This window comes from Pinus tabuliformis, chromosome 6 (genome assembly GCF_031772625.1).
Source record: "Pinus tabuliformis cultivar Carrire ecotype Pingquan chromosome 6, CPIR1, whole genome shotgun sequence".
In the NCBI taxonomy this organism is placed as follows: Eukaryota; Viridiplantae; Streptophyta; class Pinopsida; order Pinales; family Pinaceae; genus Pinus; species Pinus tabuliformis.
In genome coordinates, this window is record NC_142292.1 from 1,995,876,319 (window position 1) to 1,995,897,192 (window position 20,874).

The following is a 20,874-nucleotide window of genomic DNA, read 5'->3' on the forward strand; positions in this document are numbered from 1 at the left end:
GATGTAAGTGTTGATTCTTGTGTCTAAATCATTACAGATAATGTGCCTATTTGCAAGGTCGTTGGCATGATTGTGAAAGCTAAATATCCACAAGTGTTTTGAACATCTCGCATTGCCCAATCATTGAACTTAACATTTAAATCTATTGCTTTTGATGTGCTTTGGATTGGAAGCATTATTGAGGATGCACAGCGTATCTGAAACTTTGTACAAAATCATACAAATGCCCTCACTATCTACAAAGAGTACATCAATCTATCATTGTTGAAGATTGCAGATACACAGTTTGCCTCTTCATTCATCATGTTGGAGAGGTTGAGGGAGGTCATGACCGCTCTTGGGACCATTGTTATTTCAGAGTTTTGGTCGTTTTGGAGAAAAACAGATCAAGCAGACTCTAAAAGAGTAAAGGACACAGAGTTAGATGATGTTTGGTGGGATATGGTAGATTTACTTATTCAGATCATGGACCCTATCATTTTTTTGCTTCGATTTGCAAATACATACCAACCCATCCTGAGAGAGGTTTATGAGGGATGGGATTACATGATTGAGTCTATGATGAACATTATTTTACAAAGTGAGTGCCATGAGTATGAGACATCATCAGAGGCCTTCTTCACCACCATACAAGATATTCTTGTCAGCATATGGGACAAGAATTGCACACCTTTACATTGTTTGGCTCACTCATTGAACCCAAAATACTACAACCATGAGTGGCTGAATGGTGGACCTTCCCGCAGATTCCCTCCTCACATAGATGGTGAAATCTCACATGGGAGGAAAGATCCATTCAGGCAGATTTTTCAGGATAGAGCATCCCTTGATGAGCTGGAGAACGCCTTTGTAGAGTTTTCCATTGACACTGGTCGATTTGCAGGATATGATCTTATTAGACACAGGGGGGCTAAGAAGCCTGATTCTTGGTGGACGACTCATGGGGCAACAAGCCTTCTATAACTATTAGCCATGAGACTCCTCTCTCAGTTGACTTCATCCTCTTGTTGCGAGAAGAATTGGAGCACATATGGGAATTTGTATAGTGTCAAGAAGAGCAGGCTTGAGCAGTCCAGGGCAGAAACAATGGTGTATATGCACACCAACCTTCATCTTATTTACAGGGAGAGGGATGATTGGTTGAAGGTAAAGACAAAGATGTGGAATGTCTTTCCTGATGATATGAGTCTAGAAAGCAATGTTGAGTTGGCATTGGCCAACTTGGATCTCAATGATCCAGTGCTAGAAACTCTCACATTCGATGATGGTGATATTTTAGAGGGGTCATCCTCCACAACAACAGACACAAAGATGACTTTGGTTACAAGGGAGGAGGATGCAACGGAGGAGAGCAGTGGTGACCATGATGATGAGTACAGTGATGTTGATTTTGATGATGAGGATTGATGAATCATGAGCTACCTATTGCCTTAAGGCTTGTAAACTGTAGTTGTTTTGTATTTTCTATTTCTATTTGCCATTGAAATTGCACTACCTATGTAAGACATTTTGATTTTGATGACTTAATGAGAAAACTACAGTATTTTACTATCTTGTCTTTCTCCTATTGGATCATTGATGAATTGAATATGTATTATGATTTATCATTTATGTCACAAGTGTATTTGTATGCACAATGTTGCTTAGTAAAACTTACATCTAGATGATCTATGTTTGAATCAATGAATTTGTATCATGAATAAAAATTTGTGTAAGAAATATCTAATTTTTAATATATATATATATAAAATGTATCTGAACGTGTCCTATTCCAGGGGATCAACGTGCCCGAATCCGACACTCGAATCCCAGTGTCCTTCATGTCTCGTGTCCCCATCTCAGGGGACTTAGTTCATAACTGATGTGAAAGTAGACACCGTTCCCAAGGTTATCCTTTTTGCACAGGTCGATCATATAGAACCAGTTGGGGATGGAACAGATGTCCCTCTGATGAATTCCAAAAGCATCTCAATCATACTATCAAAACACTGTATTTACTCCCAATTAGTTCAGTCAATACAACAAAGTAGAAATATATGCAAGCTTCACTAATTTACAGAAAATTCAAAAATGTGGCGACATCATCCATTTCAGATTATTTGACCAATTTTTATGGAATGACATTTTAATTATGAGTTGAAATATCCTTGACAGTATCAAACGTTATTGCAAGTCATTTCAATAGGCAATCGATATTTTACAAATTTGATATTCCTTGGCATTGGAAATAACCTGCTCCTACATATTACAATTTGCCACACAAAAAGGTCCCTAGTATAGCACAATATCAAACATTGGCTGTATGACCCACAAATTAAGTCCTATATGGTATTTTTATTAACAAGGTTCAGACTGCTTAAATGAACATGCAAATATGTACATGAGTGTGTAAAGACTATAGCACAGCCCAGAAGTTATAAGATTCCAAAGCTTAATCCAACCATCTGCAGATTCCTGGAGCTTCCTGTGGTTCACTGTATGAAGCTACTCTTGATGGGTATTTTGATGCATATACAAAACCCCAAAGCTGTCATTCAGATATTGAAATATGAGAACTCATCGTTTGCACAGTTTTATATTAAAAATAAATTCATACGAGAATCATATGTTAATTCAGAGAATGAATAACATGGACACTGGGGATGTAAGTCCCCAAATTTTGGCAAAATTGAATCTACAGGAAAGAAAAAGTACCTCGACCTCCTTCAACTCAAAATCCTCTGTGTGAGCTAAGCATGAATTGCCAAATGTCTCAGAGGAAGAACTTGATCCATGCAACCTTATAAAAGTAACAATTTCTGAGTTCAGAAGCTACTTCACCCTTCTCCTCAACGATTTCTCAAACTTCTTAAAGTTTAACATGACTGACAAATTGCTCTCTGCATACTTGACTTCCTATACCTAGAATACAACTCTACACCAGATCTTTCCTCAATTCAAAGGAAAATCACTACTGTAAAAGAAAACTTACAGATCTCCATCCAAGTAAAGAGCAAAATGCCCACCCCCACCGAGAGCTAGTGAATCAGCAGAACATAATGTAAAATAGCGATTTACACCTACCAACCCAAGCCATACAACAAAACAATTATATGCATCAAAAAATGTTTACATTGTTCAAAGTATACACCATTCTGAACTTAAAAATGGAAATGCAATGCATTATAACAGTTCTTCATGGCCTCGCACAGAAAATTAGATATCAGAGGAGATACAGAGAAAATTGAAGAATTTGATCAAGCCAACTTCCTTTTCATTCTGAAGATTGTACGAGGCAGCAAAATATATGAGAAAAACAGGAATGGATTGAACTACTCTGAAGTACTACTGAACAAGATGTTTCATTTACATAGAGGCAGCCTATGAAACACTAATTAAAGTGTTCCACCAAGTTTATGGACCGTGGAAGCAAGGAAGTGGGGAAACACATGTGGGGGATGCATGACGACAGACCCCAAATATTTGGGAAATTCATGGGTGACAGGGGCACATCAGGGTCCATAGCACAGAGGGGGCCATCTCTAAAATTTTACTTTTAAAAAATAGAAAATTTTCAAAACAAAAAAAAAAATACCAACATAACAATTCATCCCATGTGAATTCATCAGTATGCAATGAATTCTCTGCTTGCATATTTTTTTAACTTTATTTTTATTCTTTTTAATTTTTTGGGTTTTCTAGACAAAAATCTTTGGGGGAACACAAGCATCCTGCTTTTCGAACGGTCAGTGCCCAGAAAACTTTTCAGGGGATATTGGGAAGGAGTACCAATTAACTCCCCATTTTGCAAACTGCATCTGACACATTGTCAAAATGTTTTGTTGTGAATTTCCCAGAGCTTTGCAAAATGTTTCACCCGCTGTTATCAAAATCAGACCAGTCATCAAACCGGTAGACCCCAAAACCGGGAACCAGGAAAAAAACGGTCAACCAAAAATTACATAAATATACAAATTTTGACGGGGTCATGACCAGGGTTACTTGGGAGCGGGAGCGAAAGCGGGAGGGGGGAGCGACATTTTCAAAAGCTCCAGGTTCGGGAATGAACTTTTATATGTTTTGATGCATATATGTCAACAAAAACATGTAAAATGATGAATTATATATAAAAAAACGTAAAAACATGGATTGAACCATATAATATCAATCACCTAGAAGTTATAATCTTCATCAACCACATCCACAAGTTAGTAACATACAACATATCGAGTCTCATGATTCATCAATCTTAAAGTTTCAAGCTTTCAAAATTCAATATATAACATTTGTCATCATTTATCACTAAAGTTGTACTTGTAACCATTACCATTATGCAGTAACCAAACTATAACAAAGAATATCTAACATGAAATGAAATGTTTCAACTTTCAACTTTCACGAAGCACCATATTCATAATTCATTACCAATGAGTTATAAATGCAAACTTCAAACTTCGAACTTAAATTGTCATATACTGTTTACAAAAAATACCATAATAAATAGGAAAGAGACAATAGTTATAAAAAGTACTAGAAACTGGAAAAGACAAGTAAATCTATTCTCTACTGCTTGACCCTCTTGCCATGAGAAATTTCTAATTTCTTGTCTTGAGCTTTATTGGGAGTCTCCTCCTGCATAGTCGAACAGCCTTGGTGCTCTTGATCATTGGGAGTCTCCCCCACAAAGAGGGCTTGGTTCAATTGATTAAATACAAGTTCCATACCCTAGTACATGACAAAATCCAATGGAAACATTGCAATCCCCCACAATCTTGGAAAAAATGACAAGTCATTGACCTAACTTCTTTGTGTCTCATTGAGTTCTTGGTTGTCTTCCATTGTGCATATGGTTTATATGGTTTATGTTCTATCTGCAATTACGTAACTTATTTTGCAGCATAAAGAAGTTTTGGATTTAAGTGATTGTAACAACATAGAGCATCAAAATTTCAACATGAGTGAGATCTAAAATTCTACTTTCTCCATATGAAACCCAATGAGGTCAAAACCACTCTCAAACATCCTGAGTCATTTCACGGTGATGTTAAAATATTATGTAAAAGGATGAAAATGAAAAATAAAGGAAAATGTCACTTTTACCTTAAGAATTTAACATTACCATGAACTGAATATCAACACTAGGGCCATAGGATTGAACATTAAGCTGCCACACGGAAAAAAAAAATTGTAATAGCTCCCTCAATCACTCCTTAAAAGGCAAGGAGAAAAAAAAAAATAGGGAGCACGCTCCCAAGGTCACTCCCGATGCGCACCCACCCAGAGCGCGCTCCGGGAGAGGATTCGACAGGGGGGACCGCTCCCCCGCAACCTTGGTCAATAGTTATAAAAAGTAGTAGGACTAGAAAAGACAAGTAAATCTATTATCTACTGCTTGACCCTCTTGCCATGAGAAATTTCTAATTTCTTGTCTCATGCTTTATTGGGAGTCTCCTCCTGCATAGTCGAACCGCCTTGGTGCTCTTGATCATTGGGAGTCTCCCCCGCAAAGAGGGCTTGGTGCTCTTGAATAAATACAAGTTCCATACCCTAATACATGACAAAATCCAATGGAAACATTGCAATCCCCCACAATCATGAAATCCTGAAAAAATGATTAGTCTGCTGGATTTTGAGTGAGATCTAAAATTCTACTTTCTCCATATGAAATCCAATGAGGTCGAAACCACTCTCAAACATCACGAGTCATTTCAATGTAATGTTATAAATTTAAGTAAAAGGATGAAAATGAAAGATAATGGAGAATGTCACGTTTACTTTAAGAATTTAACATTACCATGACTTGCATATCAACACTAGGGCCATAGGATCGAACATTACGCTACCACACACTTAAAAGGCGGGGAGTGAAATTTTTTTTAGGGAGCACACTCTCGGAATTCGCTCCCACAGGGAGCGAATTTTGGGAGCGCGCTCCCGGGGTCGCTCTCGATGCGCTCCCGCGGATTTGATAGGGGGGTTGCTCCCCCACAACCATGATTGTAACATTGAAAGGAATATAATGAAAAATCAGGTTGTTTTTCCCAATTTTGGTTCTAGGAGTAAATCTCTTTGTATATTTTATGTTCTCGCCATTGCATATTTTTCTATTTTAAGAATATGTTTGCAGGTAATTTTTGTACAGGGTTAAAATCTACATCTAGCATCAACCAAGGAGGAGATAACTACAAGCCCAAGCTTGTGTCGGAAGTACTCATACTTCCCTTACATCAGCTACCTGTTCTCCCGTGGAAATCTTGTTTGTAGCTTCTCGGCTCCTATCTACACCTTACTTTTAAATCATCAAGTGCTTCCATCTTCAACTTTCAAGAAAAATCAACTATCGGTAGTATATGTATTTATCATCAACACTATCAACTTTATTGATGTGTACTTGAATCAAATAAATCCAACCAGCTCAAGTAATGATGTAGCCATCCTAGATTTCGCAGCTTTCTCTTTCCAACTGAGGTAAGTGAACTTCTTCCCTTCTCAAGTCTTGCTCTCATGTTGTCATCTAATGCATACTCCAAAACAGCTTTCTCCTTCTTCATTTACATCTTTTAGGAAAGTCTTCGTGCTTTGCTACATTCTTTCATCTATTGTCAAAACTTAAGCAGTTCTTATATTGACCTGCAGGCTGCAACTTTATTAGGAGGCTATGAAAGAACAAATGTAATTAAGCAATGTATAAAGACAATAACAATAATAGTAATCGAGGTGATGTGGAGGACTTCTCTTTTGAGGAAAGTTAGCACCCTCTTAATCTTAGACCTTTTCACCAACCTTGTCCTTACATCAGCATGATGTCATTTCTGTCATAATCAAGAGCTAGGGTTTCTTCCTACAGCAAAAACAATTAGGTATGGTTTTGTTCCTACAGATTTTCTAAATCAGATTTTTGTTAGTGTTTACAAACCCTAAATGCTTCAATGTCCAAAGTCTTCAAGACCTGCATACTAATTACAAGTTCTACTAGCATACTAATGGGTTAGCTGCAAACCCTAGAAATGCCATTGACAGGCTTTCTATATGTGAGATGTAATTCCTTTCATTCCTTGATTTCAGAGACCTAGTCTTTATATGCAATGAAAGACTTCTAATAACATATCAATGATCTCTAAAATATATCTACACAAACCCTTTTTTATAATGCACTACTATCTTTCAAGAGAGCATTAGATCATTATCTTGGCATTATATGCACTATAATTGAGATAGGTCATTGATTGCAAATGAACAATGATTATATGTACCTCTTTCAATCTTATCTTATCCATCCTTGCAGAGATCAAATCCTTTTGACTTTTTCTTCAGTTGGCATGTATCATTTTCCTCCAACAAAGATGCTTCAGATCTTGCAGACTTAAGTGAATCAAATAGGTCGGCCTTGTTGATGCAATGTGTCTTTCTCATATGTATAAGAAGGAAATATTGGTAGTATGTTTGCTTCACATATTTGTGCCACAAAGATGAACCTCATCAACCTTCAGATTTCTTACTACAACTAGATCTTCAGGCTTGGCATTATATTGGTAATTCAATTCCTTTTTCAAAAGCTACAATCCTCATGATCAGTGATAGACCTTAATAGTTCGGTCTTTTGCCACAGAGTTTACAAAATTTCAATCCCTTCCACTAGATACCACATACTTTTGGTGATCTTCAAAACAAAATGTCACATGTCTGTCACTCACTGTAACAAGGTCTACTTACCTGTATAAGAAATTTCTTTCCTTCGTATATATTATGGCATAATGCCCTTCAGCTACATATAATCACAGACATTGTCACAAAAATGTATAAGAGATAGAGATATAATATTGTCGTGCCAGAGCATGGAGTCTCGGATTCTTCCACAAAGGAATTCATTATATGTATTCCTGGACTTGATTATTCAAAAAATTATGTATGCCATGTATATAGTTCGCATCTTGGACAGGTGTTTCGTTACTTGGTCTCATTATATATGTCTTGAATTTGTCACAGACATACATTCCATGCTCAATGATAGTCCTTTTCACTACTGAAATTTGGTCGTTAAGGGACAAATTCCCTCCCTGGAGAAGCCTTACAAAACTTTAAGGAGACCCCATTGGCCCTTGGAAAAATTAATTTTGCACATCGGAAAATATTATTTTTAATATTGATCCAAGTCACCCTCAAAAGTACAAGTTGGCCCAAAAGGAGAAATTCATCCACCAAATCCACATATAAAAATACACCTAAGATCACATCACTTGGAAGCATCACATCACATCAATCAATCTTTTTCATTGGTTCGATCTGATCTAAAAATTGCAGGGTCCGAGACTCCGAGCTCGCACATGTGAAAAGGAGAGAGAGAATTTTGTGGCAGCGTTTTTTGGGATTATTTGACCAATGTTGACTAGGAGGGTTATGACTTCATTTGACTTGGTTTAGGATATATTCTTGGAGGCCGAATTCAGGAGAGAGAAGGCTGAAAGTTTCTGGGCACTTCGACCATAGTTTGAGGCAACTTTTACCAAAGGGTTGACTTTGACTTTGACTAATTTCTAAGGCATATTTTGTGACTGTTTTAACTGAGTTTGACTAAGAGAAGGAGGTTGCATTCTTTGACTAGTTCACTGAATTTTTTGGAGCAGATTTGATTGTTGTCTTGTGACTGGCTAGGGTTGCATTGACTGTTGCTGACTTTAACTGAAAATTGCAGAATCATTGTTTGACCAAATTTGACTATATTGCTCATCTTTCATTGGATATTGGATTATTGTTTGGGATAGTCAAGGCTTTGACCTTTGACTGATTGTGGATGTACTTGGACTATGTATCTCTCTATTGAACATTTGATGAACATCTAATAGAAGAAGAATCAGGTTAGGGTTTCCCCCTTGTGGGGATTTTCCCTGGTCTTTGACCAAAAATCTTTGTCTCGATTGTTCTTGGTTGTCTTCCATTGTGAAAATTGTTTACTGTTCTATCTACAACTGCTTATTGTCATTGGGTGACTGAAATTAATTGGAGAAGTGATTGTTACTAAAAGAAGAAATTGTCTAAGTGATTGTTATAGCATAGAACATTGGAAAATTAACATTCGCAAAGAGATAAAACACTATTTCCATGCTTCGCACTTCTTGTCATGTCCCTTAAATGAAATGATACATGCCTCAGCAATTCCATAGGAGTATAGTTCTAGATTTAGCCTTTGGACTTAGTACCTTTATATTCCAGACCCTTCCTTATGATTTTCCTTCCAAATTTCCTACAGTGAGTGGTCTCAAATGTATGTGTTAATGAGTATCGAATATAGTCTTCTCACAAGAGGATAGATGCTACTCCACATGGTTCCCAAGGGATAGAAACTTGCTTGTTCCGATTGTCAAGGGATTCAAAAAGTGTTCAAGTCAAACTCAGCCATGATTTGTTCACAAGATGATCAACCAATCTGATTATATATGACTGCCACGTCTCAAAGACATAGGTGTCATAGAAACCCTGCTTTCACTCTTGATGTGACAACTAGGGCATCAAATTTATGGAGAATCCACAATGAGAACTCCACCAAAACTTGAGCACTGCTAGAGCAGACACAAAGGAAGAGTTCTATCCAAGCGAAATTCAAAATTTCCTCCTTTATTGGAATTCACACCAAGCCCTAGGAAAGCGTCCTTATCCTTAAAGGGACGAAGAAAAAAAGGAAAATTATGGTGAAAATTTAAGGGTGACCAACAACGGACAAGACTAGTGCCTAGACCATTGGGAGGTTGGAGTGATGGGAACTTTTATTTGATCAAATCATCCTTCAAGGAGGCCTAAAGAGGAAGCCCTAACTACCCCTTCAAGCATTTACCCTCTTCAATCAAGTTAATGGATTGAATGCAATTAGTATCCACTTGGAACATTCTTTTCAAATTATCAATGAGTAACACATGCAAAAATTTCTCAAGATTACAATTTTAGAACAATATTCAATAACTAGGGCACAAAATTTCATCAAGAGACAATATTCCATGCATTAGACAAAGTGAAAATCAAAAATTACATCATTAAAGAGAACTTACAAGATAATGTGAAGTATATCCATCCATCAACAAGACATTAGAGGCTCCAAGAAAGATAGCAAAAATATCCAAGCATCAAAATTCAGCCATAAAACATCCAAATCCTTCTCCAAATTGCAAGTCCGAAATCTCTAATGTGCTATGCGAAAATAAAAGTGTGATGATTTGAGATGAGAGTAGCTTTCATCTATTTATACAAATGTTATGAGTTCAAATTTTAAATGACAAAGCCCCTCCATATGCCTAATGTGCTAAGTAACCCACCCATGGTTACAAGCCAACCATGATAGCTTTTTAAATTAAATTATACCTCCCTCCTAAGCCCACACAACGCTGACATCATGCATACGTGGAGGCCTAGAGGGGCAGTGTTGAGGCCTTTTGTCCTAGAAATGTGGGAGAGGGCCTCAAAGATCATGATGAAGAAGCCGATACCCTCCTTGTGTTGCAAAATATCTCCAAGCCCCTATTTGGGCTTTATGGGCTCCAAATGGGTCTCATGGGTCTCCAAGTGGCTCAAAATCAAGTCGATGCTCCATCAATGAGGGCTAGAAGATGACACATGCCCTCATATGTCTCCTTAGGAAGGACATAACCTCTTGTGGGCCTTGGATCAGCTGCCAAGTATCAGGTGCAATGTGTAGCCAGTTCGGGCAACCCGGTCCAAGTGCATCATTATCTCGAATAGTTGGGGCATGAACAAGCATTTATGGGTGTTGAAGAAGCCCATGGCATGGCAATCAATGCTCTGCATAAATGGAGGCCCATGGCTCTCAATGCTCACCCTACAAAATGCCATTGTGGTCCTCTGGAGGGCTTGGATCCTGTATAGGGAGGCCAAGTCCAAGATGAAAACCAACCTGCAATCATGTATAGGATCCAATGCGTCTCCTCACCCTTCAAATACAATAATTCATTAGTGCATTTGAGTAAATAAACTTGTTAATCAAGGGTATAAGTGAGAACTTCATAGGGGGTTTCCATTAAAAATTTTGGGCTTTGAACATGTACTAGTGTTACCTTCATGAGTAGGAGTGGTTAATTAAGGACTCTATTAGGTGGTTTCAATGTCTAAGGGAGTTAATTAAGGACTCTATTAGGTGGTTTCAACGTCTAAGTGAATGACATGTCCACAGCACATCCTTCAAGTGGCAAGTGTCATGTGAAATAATGATGGAATGGGGTGGAGACAAAGGGAAGGTTCCAAGCCACATGCCATGGTACAAGGGCAACTATGATAAGGAAAGCCCACACCTTGGGCATATGCATGTAGGAGGGAGCAATCATGGTACATGAGTTACCCCGACCATTTTTTCTCCACCCTCCTTCATTTGTCTTTTGCATTTTATTGATTTTTCTTCATTTTACTACTCGGAGCTCAAGGGGATGAGAGCATGATGTCTATGATATAGAAGAGATTACTCCCTTAAGGTGGGGCAATTCATCGCCCACCAGGGGTTGGGACATTCATGGGTTCCTTAATGATGCAAGGGGCACTCATATGGGACCTAGGAACCAGGATGATGGCTATAATGATAGGGGGTAGAGTGTTGGAAAATGCAATATGGAAGCTACTAATTCAGATTTTCCTTATCCTTAATATTTGTTTGTGAACTTTAATTATCTTCTTGTGTTTCTTTCTTAGATTTTTTTCATCAAACAAATATCAAACGCAGAACAATAAAGACAATGGACACATAAATTAGGCTCTAAGCCACAGCAAAACACCTCCAAGGGGAAAACCCAGAAAAATATCTTCTCTTCTTTTAGAATCCGCTTCAAATGAGACAACAAAGACCCTAACCCTAGACCAAATCCTCCTCCAAGTACCAAGTCAGCCCTTCAAGAAACCCTTCCAGTTGGATCAAATCAACAAGGGTCAATCCTACACCAACCAACTTCTAGCTATAACTTCAATCCCCAGCTTCAACCCTACACCTTCGCCCTGCAACTTTGGCCTTGTAGCTACTACGAAAATCCTAGGGCAATTCTTCAAGAAATCTTCCTTTGAGCGAGACAAATCTTCCCAAAGTCAAAGAGGTCAAAAAAGAGTATTTCGTTCTTCCAGCAACTTGATACTGCAACTCGACCTGCAATTTATGTCTTCCTTGAAGCTACAAAAACCCAAGATTTAGCACATGTGAGGGAGATAGAGCCCAAAATAGATTTACCTTCCTTCTTCATCCTTGCCTTCTAGGCCTTCACTCTTCCTTTCTTGCCACTCCCAACTTCAAATCAAACTTGTGAGTAATTAAGTGCCAAAAGAGGTTGAATTTGCCTATATAGCCTTTTCAAGGGGTTGAATTCCCTCCTTTAGGTCGACTTGACGTTGCTAAGGCCGACTTGTACATTGGAGGTTTCTAGGGCCTTCTAGACTCAAAATAAATTATTTTACAACATATATCTTGCCCGGAAGGGTCTTATAAACATGGTGTTGACTCTCTTGACTCATGACAATAAATCCTATGACCTAACAAACCCTAGAAGCATGACCATGCCTTTACCTAGAATACCATCAATAAGAAGCATGAAACCCATTCTTTAAAATAATAATTTTTCTTTCTTCTTTTGTCTGTTACATAAGATATACATATTGAAATGAGTACAACAACAATTAAAAAGACCGAAACTAGTTACATTTCCAACATAGAGCTCATGTTTAGCTTTTGCCACGTGCTAAGTTTTATTGTCCTAACCATCTTTTGCATTTTGTGCTACATTTCCTGTTGTATGTGGCCATGTTATGCTTTTATCTTCTTTTTTTAAGTTGCATCAACCTCTAGGGCATCATTCCAGAGCAGACCCAAGGTGTGGACAAGGGGAAGGGGAAGCTAACACCTTGTGGACCCAATGGATAAATGTGGACCCAGATATGGAAAATGTGAAAAGGGCTTGTAATGAGCAAAGGGAAGTGAGATATATGGTATCAGAAAGCAAGACCACACAACCCAAACTAGAGTTTCCCATGTAGTGTCATTCCTAAAGCTACTAGCCAATAAAGGTGATCCCACGGGACTAGGATACAAGATTAACCCCCCAATTAAGGTAAGGGAACAAGAGTACAATCAGAGCCCTTCCTTCTTTCAAGTCTCCTAGTAATCCATGCCCAAGTGTGCCCAAGAAAAACAAGCATAAACACCCAATTACATAATGAAAAATCATACCATTGGGATTGGATGGCCCACCTTCAAAACATACAATCATGACAAATGAGCGAGGGTATTAAAAATGAAAAAAATTTAACTCCGTTAGGAAACTGTTAGGAAGTGTATTAAAAAATGAATTACACTCAATTTACAAGTCAGCCCTCATATCAGCTCCTTCCTTAACAAAAGTGTCTTTTCGTATATTCAAACAAGTACATGTAATTGTATCAACCTGAACTCATCCATTTCTTTGGAGAAAAATTCTGTCAAGGAAGTCTGAGGATCTAAAACAGCGAAATTACAGGGTTTGAGGCAGTGAAACTACAAGGTATAAAATAGTGAAATTCAGGTTCAATTACAGGGTCTGTGGCAGTTTGGTGGGCTGAAGTTGTGACAATTTGGATCTGTGGATCAATTGCAGAACTCGCACCTGTGATCTATACCTCGGACCTGTCATATATATAACTGTCTTGGACCTGTGCTCATCTGGGGGCAGGCTCCTAACAGTTCAAACCTGTGATAACTTACATACAAACCTTTAGGTGCTCGAATATGTGGCATAAGCGTTGAGAACTGTGACTTCAACAAGCTAAGAGAGTGGACCATTTCACAACTGTGACAGTAACATCAGGAAAAGCACTATTACGAATTGTGTAGATCTGAGGAAAAGAGTGTAGAAGATCATCTTGAAAGAATTTATTGGAGCATTGACATAGCTTGTAGTACGAACCCAGAAGCAAAGCATTGCTTGGAGCATCATCCCCTGAAGCAGTCTTTGGAAGCAGTTTTTGAAGTTTTGATTAAATCGAGGCATATCTTAAAGACACATTTTTGAGGGCATCATTCAAGAAACCTAGGAAAAGATCAGACTTCTTGGAGTAGACAAAAGCATTGTTGAAGACTGAATTCAGATACCATTGTCTATTCCTTAAAAAAAAAAAACAGATTTCTGAAAAAATATTTTGAATCAGACATATTTGTGCAAACCTTGAGCAGCTCGTTGAGCAGAACTAGAATAACCTCTTTAAAGAACTTTTGTGTTGACTAAAGATAGCAGACCTTGAAAGCACGATTGAAGCCATAACTGGAGTAACACTGTTGAAGACTTCCTTGAAGCATAAATTGAAGGCTTGTTGGAATTGTTGTGCAGACTTGAAAGCAACTTTTTGAATCAGACCTTGGAGAGTAACTTGCAGCAGACATTGTGGAGACGTCTTGAAGTTGGTCTTGGAGACACTCTTGAAGACCTTGTTATATGGCTGAACTCCTCATGAAGTAACCTTGAAGGAAGTTGTTTTGGGTATCATGAAGAGTCTTAGAGACACTTTGTAAAAGTTGTCATTGATGAGTTAAGCGTATTGGAGATTGATTGAAGGAATTGTTGAAGCCATTGTCAAGGCTTGTTGCAGAAGTATTTTGTGAGGCCTTGATGAACCAATCAACTTACATTGAAGAGCTTAAGCAAATTGATACGGTTGGTGCCCTAGAGGATAGGTGTCCTCACGAAGATAAGACTAGTAGAGACTGTGCCAATAGAGAGGGTTGGGGCCCTAGAGCTTGGAGCCTCACGAAGTCCTAGTTGGTGCTTGGCAAAGTACAAGTTGGAGCCTGGTGGTTTGAAGATTGGAGTCTTCATCTAGGGTTGGAGCCCTAATCTATTATTGTACTTGATTCATTGTAAAGAGGATTGGAGTCCTCGTTAATTCTTGTTAATAAAAGTATTATTTTGTTGTCGTTCTTTTTGTATTTTATCTAAGAGATCTTAAATGGCATAAAAATAACAATTGTAAAAGAAATACTAATTCACCCCCACTCTCAGTATTTCCAACATTGACCAAAATAAAATAATAATAATAATGATGAATTGTTGGTCAAGGTTGTCATTGATGTCAATATGGCATTGTTGGAGATGGCAAATATTCTTGTGATACATGCCTTAAACCCTTTCATGATGTTTCCCTAACTACTTGACAAAACCCTATGTACATTTATGCCCTAGATTGGTGATGCATGATCTAAAGGCCCATAATACTCTAGAAGATGCCTTAGCCCTAATACATTGATCAAGTCTTAATACTTATGATGCCCTTAAGATACATGAATGGAAGCCTATGTGTATGAAGCCCTAATCCTAATGAAGAAGCCCTTGCCCTAATGTCCATGAAAAGCCTTAGATCATTGATTATGAAGCCTTAAATGAAGATGCCCACGAATACATATTGAAAAGGCACCCTAATCTTGTTGATGCCGGTGATACCTTTAAAGAAGCCCTAATCCTAATCAGCTTGATGACCTAATTCTATAAATAAGGAGCCCTAAACATTGGATGCCTAGAACTAAAATCCTAATGGTTTCCATAAATAAAATAATAATGACAGTCTCACAAAAATAATTTTCTTGGTGGTAAAATGACCCTATTTAAGGTTGGGATTGGCATAGGAATGTAGAGGACTTTTTCCTCTTTCTAACAAGCTATTACATGCCCCCAAATTCCTTACCATTGAAGAGAAATCAATTTCTGAAATTATCATATGTCAAAAATTGTCAAACTGTCCAAGCCAACTTGAGTAGGCTCATAACCCTTGGCAAAGAGACGTGTCCCTTTAGAATATGGAAAACCCACTATAAATATAAACCTAAATTCGTCCATTCAAGTTCATATTTTTCAGTGGAGACAAGACAAGAGGTAGAGAAGCAGTCACAGCCTAGAAAAGCAAGGAAGACAAGTTTGTGGAATTGTTCTTGGGTTAAATAGTCTCCCACAGGTTCAAGCTAAACGCAGAGAAGTTTGCGTAGTTGTCGTGGTCGAAGCTCCCATAGTTGCCATGGTCGAAGCTCCTGTAGTTGTCGTGGTCAAAGATGTCGTAGTTGTCGTAGCTATTGTGGTTGAAGTTGTCATAGCTATTGTGGTCGAAGTTGTAGTTTTCGTCGTTGAAGTGTTGATTTATTGGGATTGGAAAAATAGAGCTTGTTGAAGTCTTCTCTTGAGAACAAAAAGGGAAGAGTTGGAGAACTTTGTCAAGAAGCATATTGAAGATTTGTGGAGATCATTGAAGACCATGATGCATTGAAGCCATCATGAGGTGATCTTGAAAAAGTTTTGTCTGGGTAACATGAAGAGTTGTGGAGAGACCTTCTGAGAAGACAAAGTTGTCATTGATGAGCTAAGTGCTTTGGAGATCAAGGGCATTGTTGAAGGTGAAGATTATTGTCAGGGTTGGTTGCAGAAGATATTGGGAGCCTTGAAGAACTATTAAACTTATCTTGACGAATTGAAGCCATGGGTTGGAGCCCTAGAGGATAGGAGTCCTAAAGAAGACTAGGTTGGAGCCTGTACCAGAGATAGGGTTGGAGCCCAAGAGGTTGGAGCCTCGAAAAGACAAGGTTGGTGCCTTGGAGAATAGGGTTGGAGCCCTAGAGGATCGGAGTCCTCAAGAAACCAAGTCGAAGCCTAAACCAGATATAGGGTTGGAGCCCTTGAGGTTGGTGCCTCAAAATTGACAAGGTTGGAGCCTTGGAAGTCCAAGTCGGTGCTTGGCAAATATAGGTTGGAGCCTAGGAGATTGAAGATCGATGTCTTCATCTAGGGTTGGAGCCCTACATATATTGTACTTGATTTATTGTAAAGAAGAAATTAATAAAAGCATTTATTTTTATTGTTCATTTTGTGTTCTAAATATAAGTGATCTAACTGGTAAAAGCAACAATTGAAAATAAATATTGATTCACCCCCCCCCCCCTCACTATATCCAACATGATTATGATAAATATATAAATGATAAAATTATATTACATTATGAAGACCAACACTAGTTACAATTTCAACAAGATTCAGGATGATCCTAAACAATCTAGCCTGGAGACTCCCTATCCTGTGAATGTTGAATAGGGGGAGTCAAAGTAGTAGTAGTTTTTTTCTTTTTCTTTTTTTGAATATCTATCCTTCGACAGGTGAATGACAAACAACAAATGTGAAGAAGTCATCAATCAACATTGTGAGCAAATTAGTTAGCATATGAAATAGTAGATTTTGTTATGGACAGTCTTCAAAATTGAAAATTGAAAAAGGACTCGTTGTCTTTGTCTCAGAAGTGAATCATTTCGATTATGCATATTGACGGGTGGAATCAACTATAGAAAGACAAGAAAGCATAGCATGTCAGGGGGTGAGAAGCAATCAAAGCAAGAAAGCCACATTGCGAGAAGACATAAAGATATTTCATCAGGGGGAGTCACCCTTTGCCACTGATGTTAAAGAGGGAGAGAATTCAAGAAAGGAAGCTTAGAAGCATAGAGACAAGGGGAGCAATAATCGTAGGGGAGTATGTGTGTTGTCATCAATGACAAAGGGGGAGATTGTTGAATGGTGTTGACATTGATGCCAACATCGGTCTTTGAATGCTCTTAATATTCATCTATGGCTTGCATTGACCGGAAGCTCCTGCAGTGTGGCCATGTTGCCCAACTTTTAATGAAGAAATTGAATGAGAAAATCACGGCATTTGCAAACAATATCATCATCATTATTTGATTGTCCTCATCATGTCGTTTCCAATAATAGGTGGTACACACGTGGTTCCTTTCAACTGAGAAGACATGCTCTTTTAAATTTGTGCCTTGAGGTCTGGTCATGGTGCCCCAAGATGGATGGTGTTTTGATTCCATATCTTGGCACAAAAGTTTGATGAAATTATACTTTATAGGGTAAAATTTAATATATATATCTTTTGGGTCATTCGTTGACCAGGTCAGCCCCTATAAAGCAGTGTTTATTTTTTGAAAATTAATTCAAAGGGGGGAAATCAAGTCGGCCTTGGGAGCAATTTTTTTTATTGAATATAGTTTAACCTAGCCCACCATGGTTTGGGTCCACCTCTTGTCTATATATACACAAACGAGCTTGTGCTTTCAAAACATCAAAAATGATTTTATGCGCTATTGACTTGTTCATTCTAATGTAAAAAATTAATGATGTCCTCTGAATTCTGAGGTTCCTTGACAAGTTCAAGTTGGCAAACAAAGGTGTTATGTCTTGTTATGAATGAAACAATAATTGGTGTAACAAAGAGACCTCCCTTGGTACGTTAATAGTGTTCATGAGAATTTGTGACCAAAGCATGGTTGGTTGACTCAAAATTGACATAAGGATTGGCAATAACTGATAACTAGCAGTGTCATGGATAGCGTTCAAGTTTTCACTTCTAGCTTTGAAATGTGATAAGTCAATCTGGCACGATTCAGTCCGCAATCACAAAGTCGAACCCAGTGAAAGAAGCTTCATGTATTGTGTGATTTATGAATGCTATAGACGTCACTTGAGCATACAACCAGTTATGACCGTTGTGGGCAGTCCCCATCTTAAACATTGGCAGCAATATAAAAAAATTGCATTGGCTTTGTGGTGAAGTGTACATTCGCATAAGCTCGAGATCATTTACATTTTGGCGAATAACAAAACAACTTTTGAGCACCATTGGCATAGTCATTTCCATTTTGATAATTTTTATATGGTCAAGGCTTCAAGCCCTACGAAGGTACTATCTTTGGTTTCATGTCTTAAATTTGAAGAGGCACACAGGTTTGGAGCACGCCACGATGATCAAGTTGTCAATTCACTGTAGTGTGGGACCAACCAATATAGTTTTGTTTTCCTTTTAAGTGTTCTGGCACAGGTGGTTGATGCAATTTGGTGTTTTGATTCTCTGATCCAGAGCACAAAGACTCCTACAGATGCATGCCAAATGCATTTTTGAGTTGATGTGATTTGTTGAGGGCAAATGTCGTCGAACATGGTTTCCTTCAGTGCAAATTAAAAGTCCTATAGGTATCTTATCGAGTGGGTGGTCTCATTGCACTAAGTTGCAAATTGTAGTCCAGCGCAAATCGATGAAGTCTTGATTGATCATGAAAATTATTCGAATACTAATGGTGAAGTCTATAGATTTTAATCCATTATGGTATTTTAAAATGTGCTATATGTAGTGGAGGACATGTGTAATTTAGTTTCATTTCAAATGCAATATACTAAATTTATATGGTAAACAAATTGTGGAGCTTAGTTGCTTGTGAACTTTAATACATCAGCCAAGGTCAAAGGTTCGAATTTTGATAGGGTTCTATTGATATTTTGAGTTTCATTTTATCAAACAAATTGCAAAATCCAACGTCTTATTGGCATGCGCCCAAAAAGGAGCAAAGTGTAGAGCATTTAATTTCATGTATGATTTTTGAGTTTCTAAAGTCATTGGTTGTCCAAATTGGGAACCAAAAGAAACATTGAGATTAAAGCTCAGTGACAAACCTTGTTGAAGCATTGCAGTGATTGCAATAATAGCAATGATAGTGCTTGTTAGTTGTGACAGTGACAATGCAAGGTTGATTGTTGTGTTGTTAGTCCACTTGCATATTGCCAATTTGAGCAGCTAGGGTTTGAGGCAACAGAGAGGGCCTGTATGATTTTGTGCCTCCTAAAGTAGAAATTGAGACAGCTTAAGGCTAGGCTCAAGACAAACTTGTGGCACGACACATCAGATTGTGCATTAGCATTGGCAACAGTGTTGTGACAAGTGTTGTTGGACTAAAGCAAAGGCAATTCATTAGCTTCTAAACAGAGCAGTGGCTATGCAAAAGAGACCTGTTTGTTGAAAATTGGCAGTTATGGGATAAATTTCCTTGAATAAAATTTCATTTCAGACCTTTCTAGAGTGACTTTCTAAAAATAGAAAGTTGTGTCTATCTTTGCAACCATGATTTCCAAAAATAGCAAATCACCTTCCATCAATTCGTAATCATATATATATCAATGTTGAAAATATTGGTATCAACAAAATATCGGCAAGGGTCCAGAAAACATCTTATCAACAATATCAGCGAAAATATCGGAAAACATAAAAAAATGCATAATATATTCATTTTTTTTTCAGATTTTTAAACATACAAAGCAATAACAACTAAAATAAACACATTAGCACATAAATACGAAGAAAACACTAATATATATGATGTAGTGGATGTAGTGGATGTAAAATAAAAAAGATACATCAAAGGCGATACTAAAACTTGTTGATCCCTGATAATTTTCCAATCAAGGACTCAAATGTGGAGAACAAATACAAAATAACATCACATATATAAAAATATCTCATCATCATGAGTTATATGCAGTGTTCCATGGGGACGCATCCCCCCCACGCCGAGAAACGCGTCCGCGCACTTCCTTGCGCTCCGAGGACATGGGGACGTTTGGGGGACATTACCTGACGACCCCAAAAAACGGAAATGCGAGGAAAACGTCCCCAAAAATGGAAATGCGAGGAAACTCGAAGGGGGGTTGTTACCTCCCAAAAGAGGAAACATTTCCTACGTTCCCAAAAAATTGAGGTCAAATCATAAAAAAAAAAGTCAAATCCCTAAAAAAATTATAAAATATTATATATATTATGAATCAATGGGGGGGAGGGGTTTTTTTTGTTATTTCATATTTGAAGGGACCAACAACACGATGGGATGTTGATCCAAAGGATGATGCATAGATAGATATGGAGGAGGGACTTGATGAGATAGATGGGGTTGGTTGGTGTGCCACTTAGCATGTTTGAGAATGCAAGTGATTCCGGTTTAGATGGTGACATATTTGATCCTGATTTATTCATGCAACAGTTGGATGCAAAGACTAGCGAGGCATTAACTTGAGCAATTATGCCCATTTG

General features: G+C 38.0%; 1 protein-coding gene across 1 annotated transcript in view; it reads right to left on the reverse strand.

Annotated features, from left to right (window-relative positions):
- Nucleotides 1-2,147: 2,147 nt before the first annotated feature.
- The window catches only part of LOC149267246 (TLD-domain containing nucleolar protein), a 178,212-nt gene continuing 159,485 nt past the window's right edge, over nt 2,148-20,874 (reverse strand). Inside the window, exons 6-8 of the mRNA XM_089432026.1 lie at nt 2,972-3,059; nt 2,695-2,779; nt 2,148-2,527 (exon numbers count right to left, since the gene is read on the reverse strand). Of these exons, the coding sequence (XP_089288152.1) occupies nt 2,432-2,527; nt 2,695-2,779; nt 2,972-3,059 (269 nt within the window). The 3' untranslated portion in view covers nt 2,148-2,431. The remainder of the gene's footprint in view (nt 2,528-2,694; nt 2,780-2,971; nt 3,060-20,874) is intronic.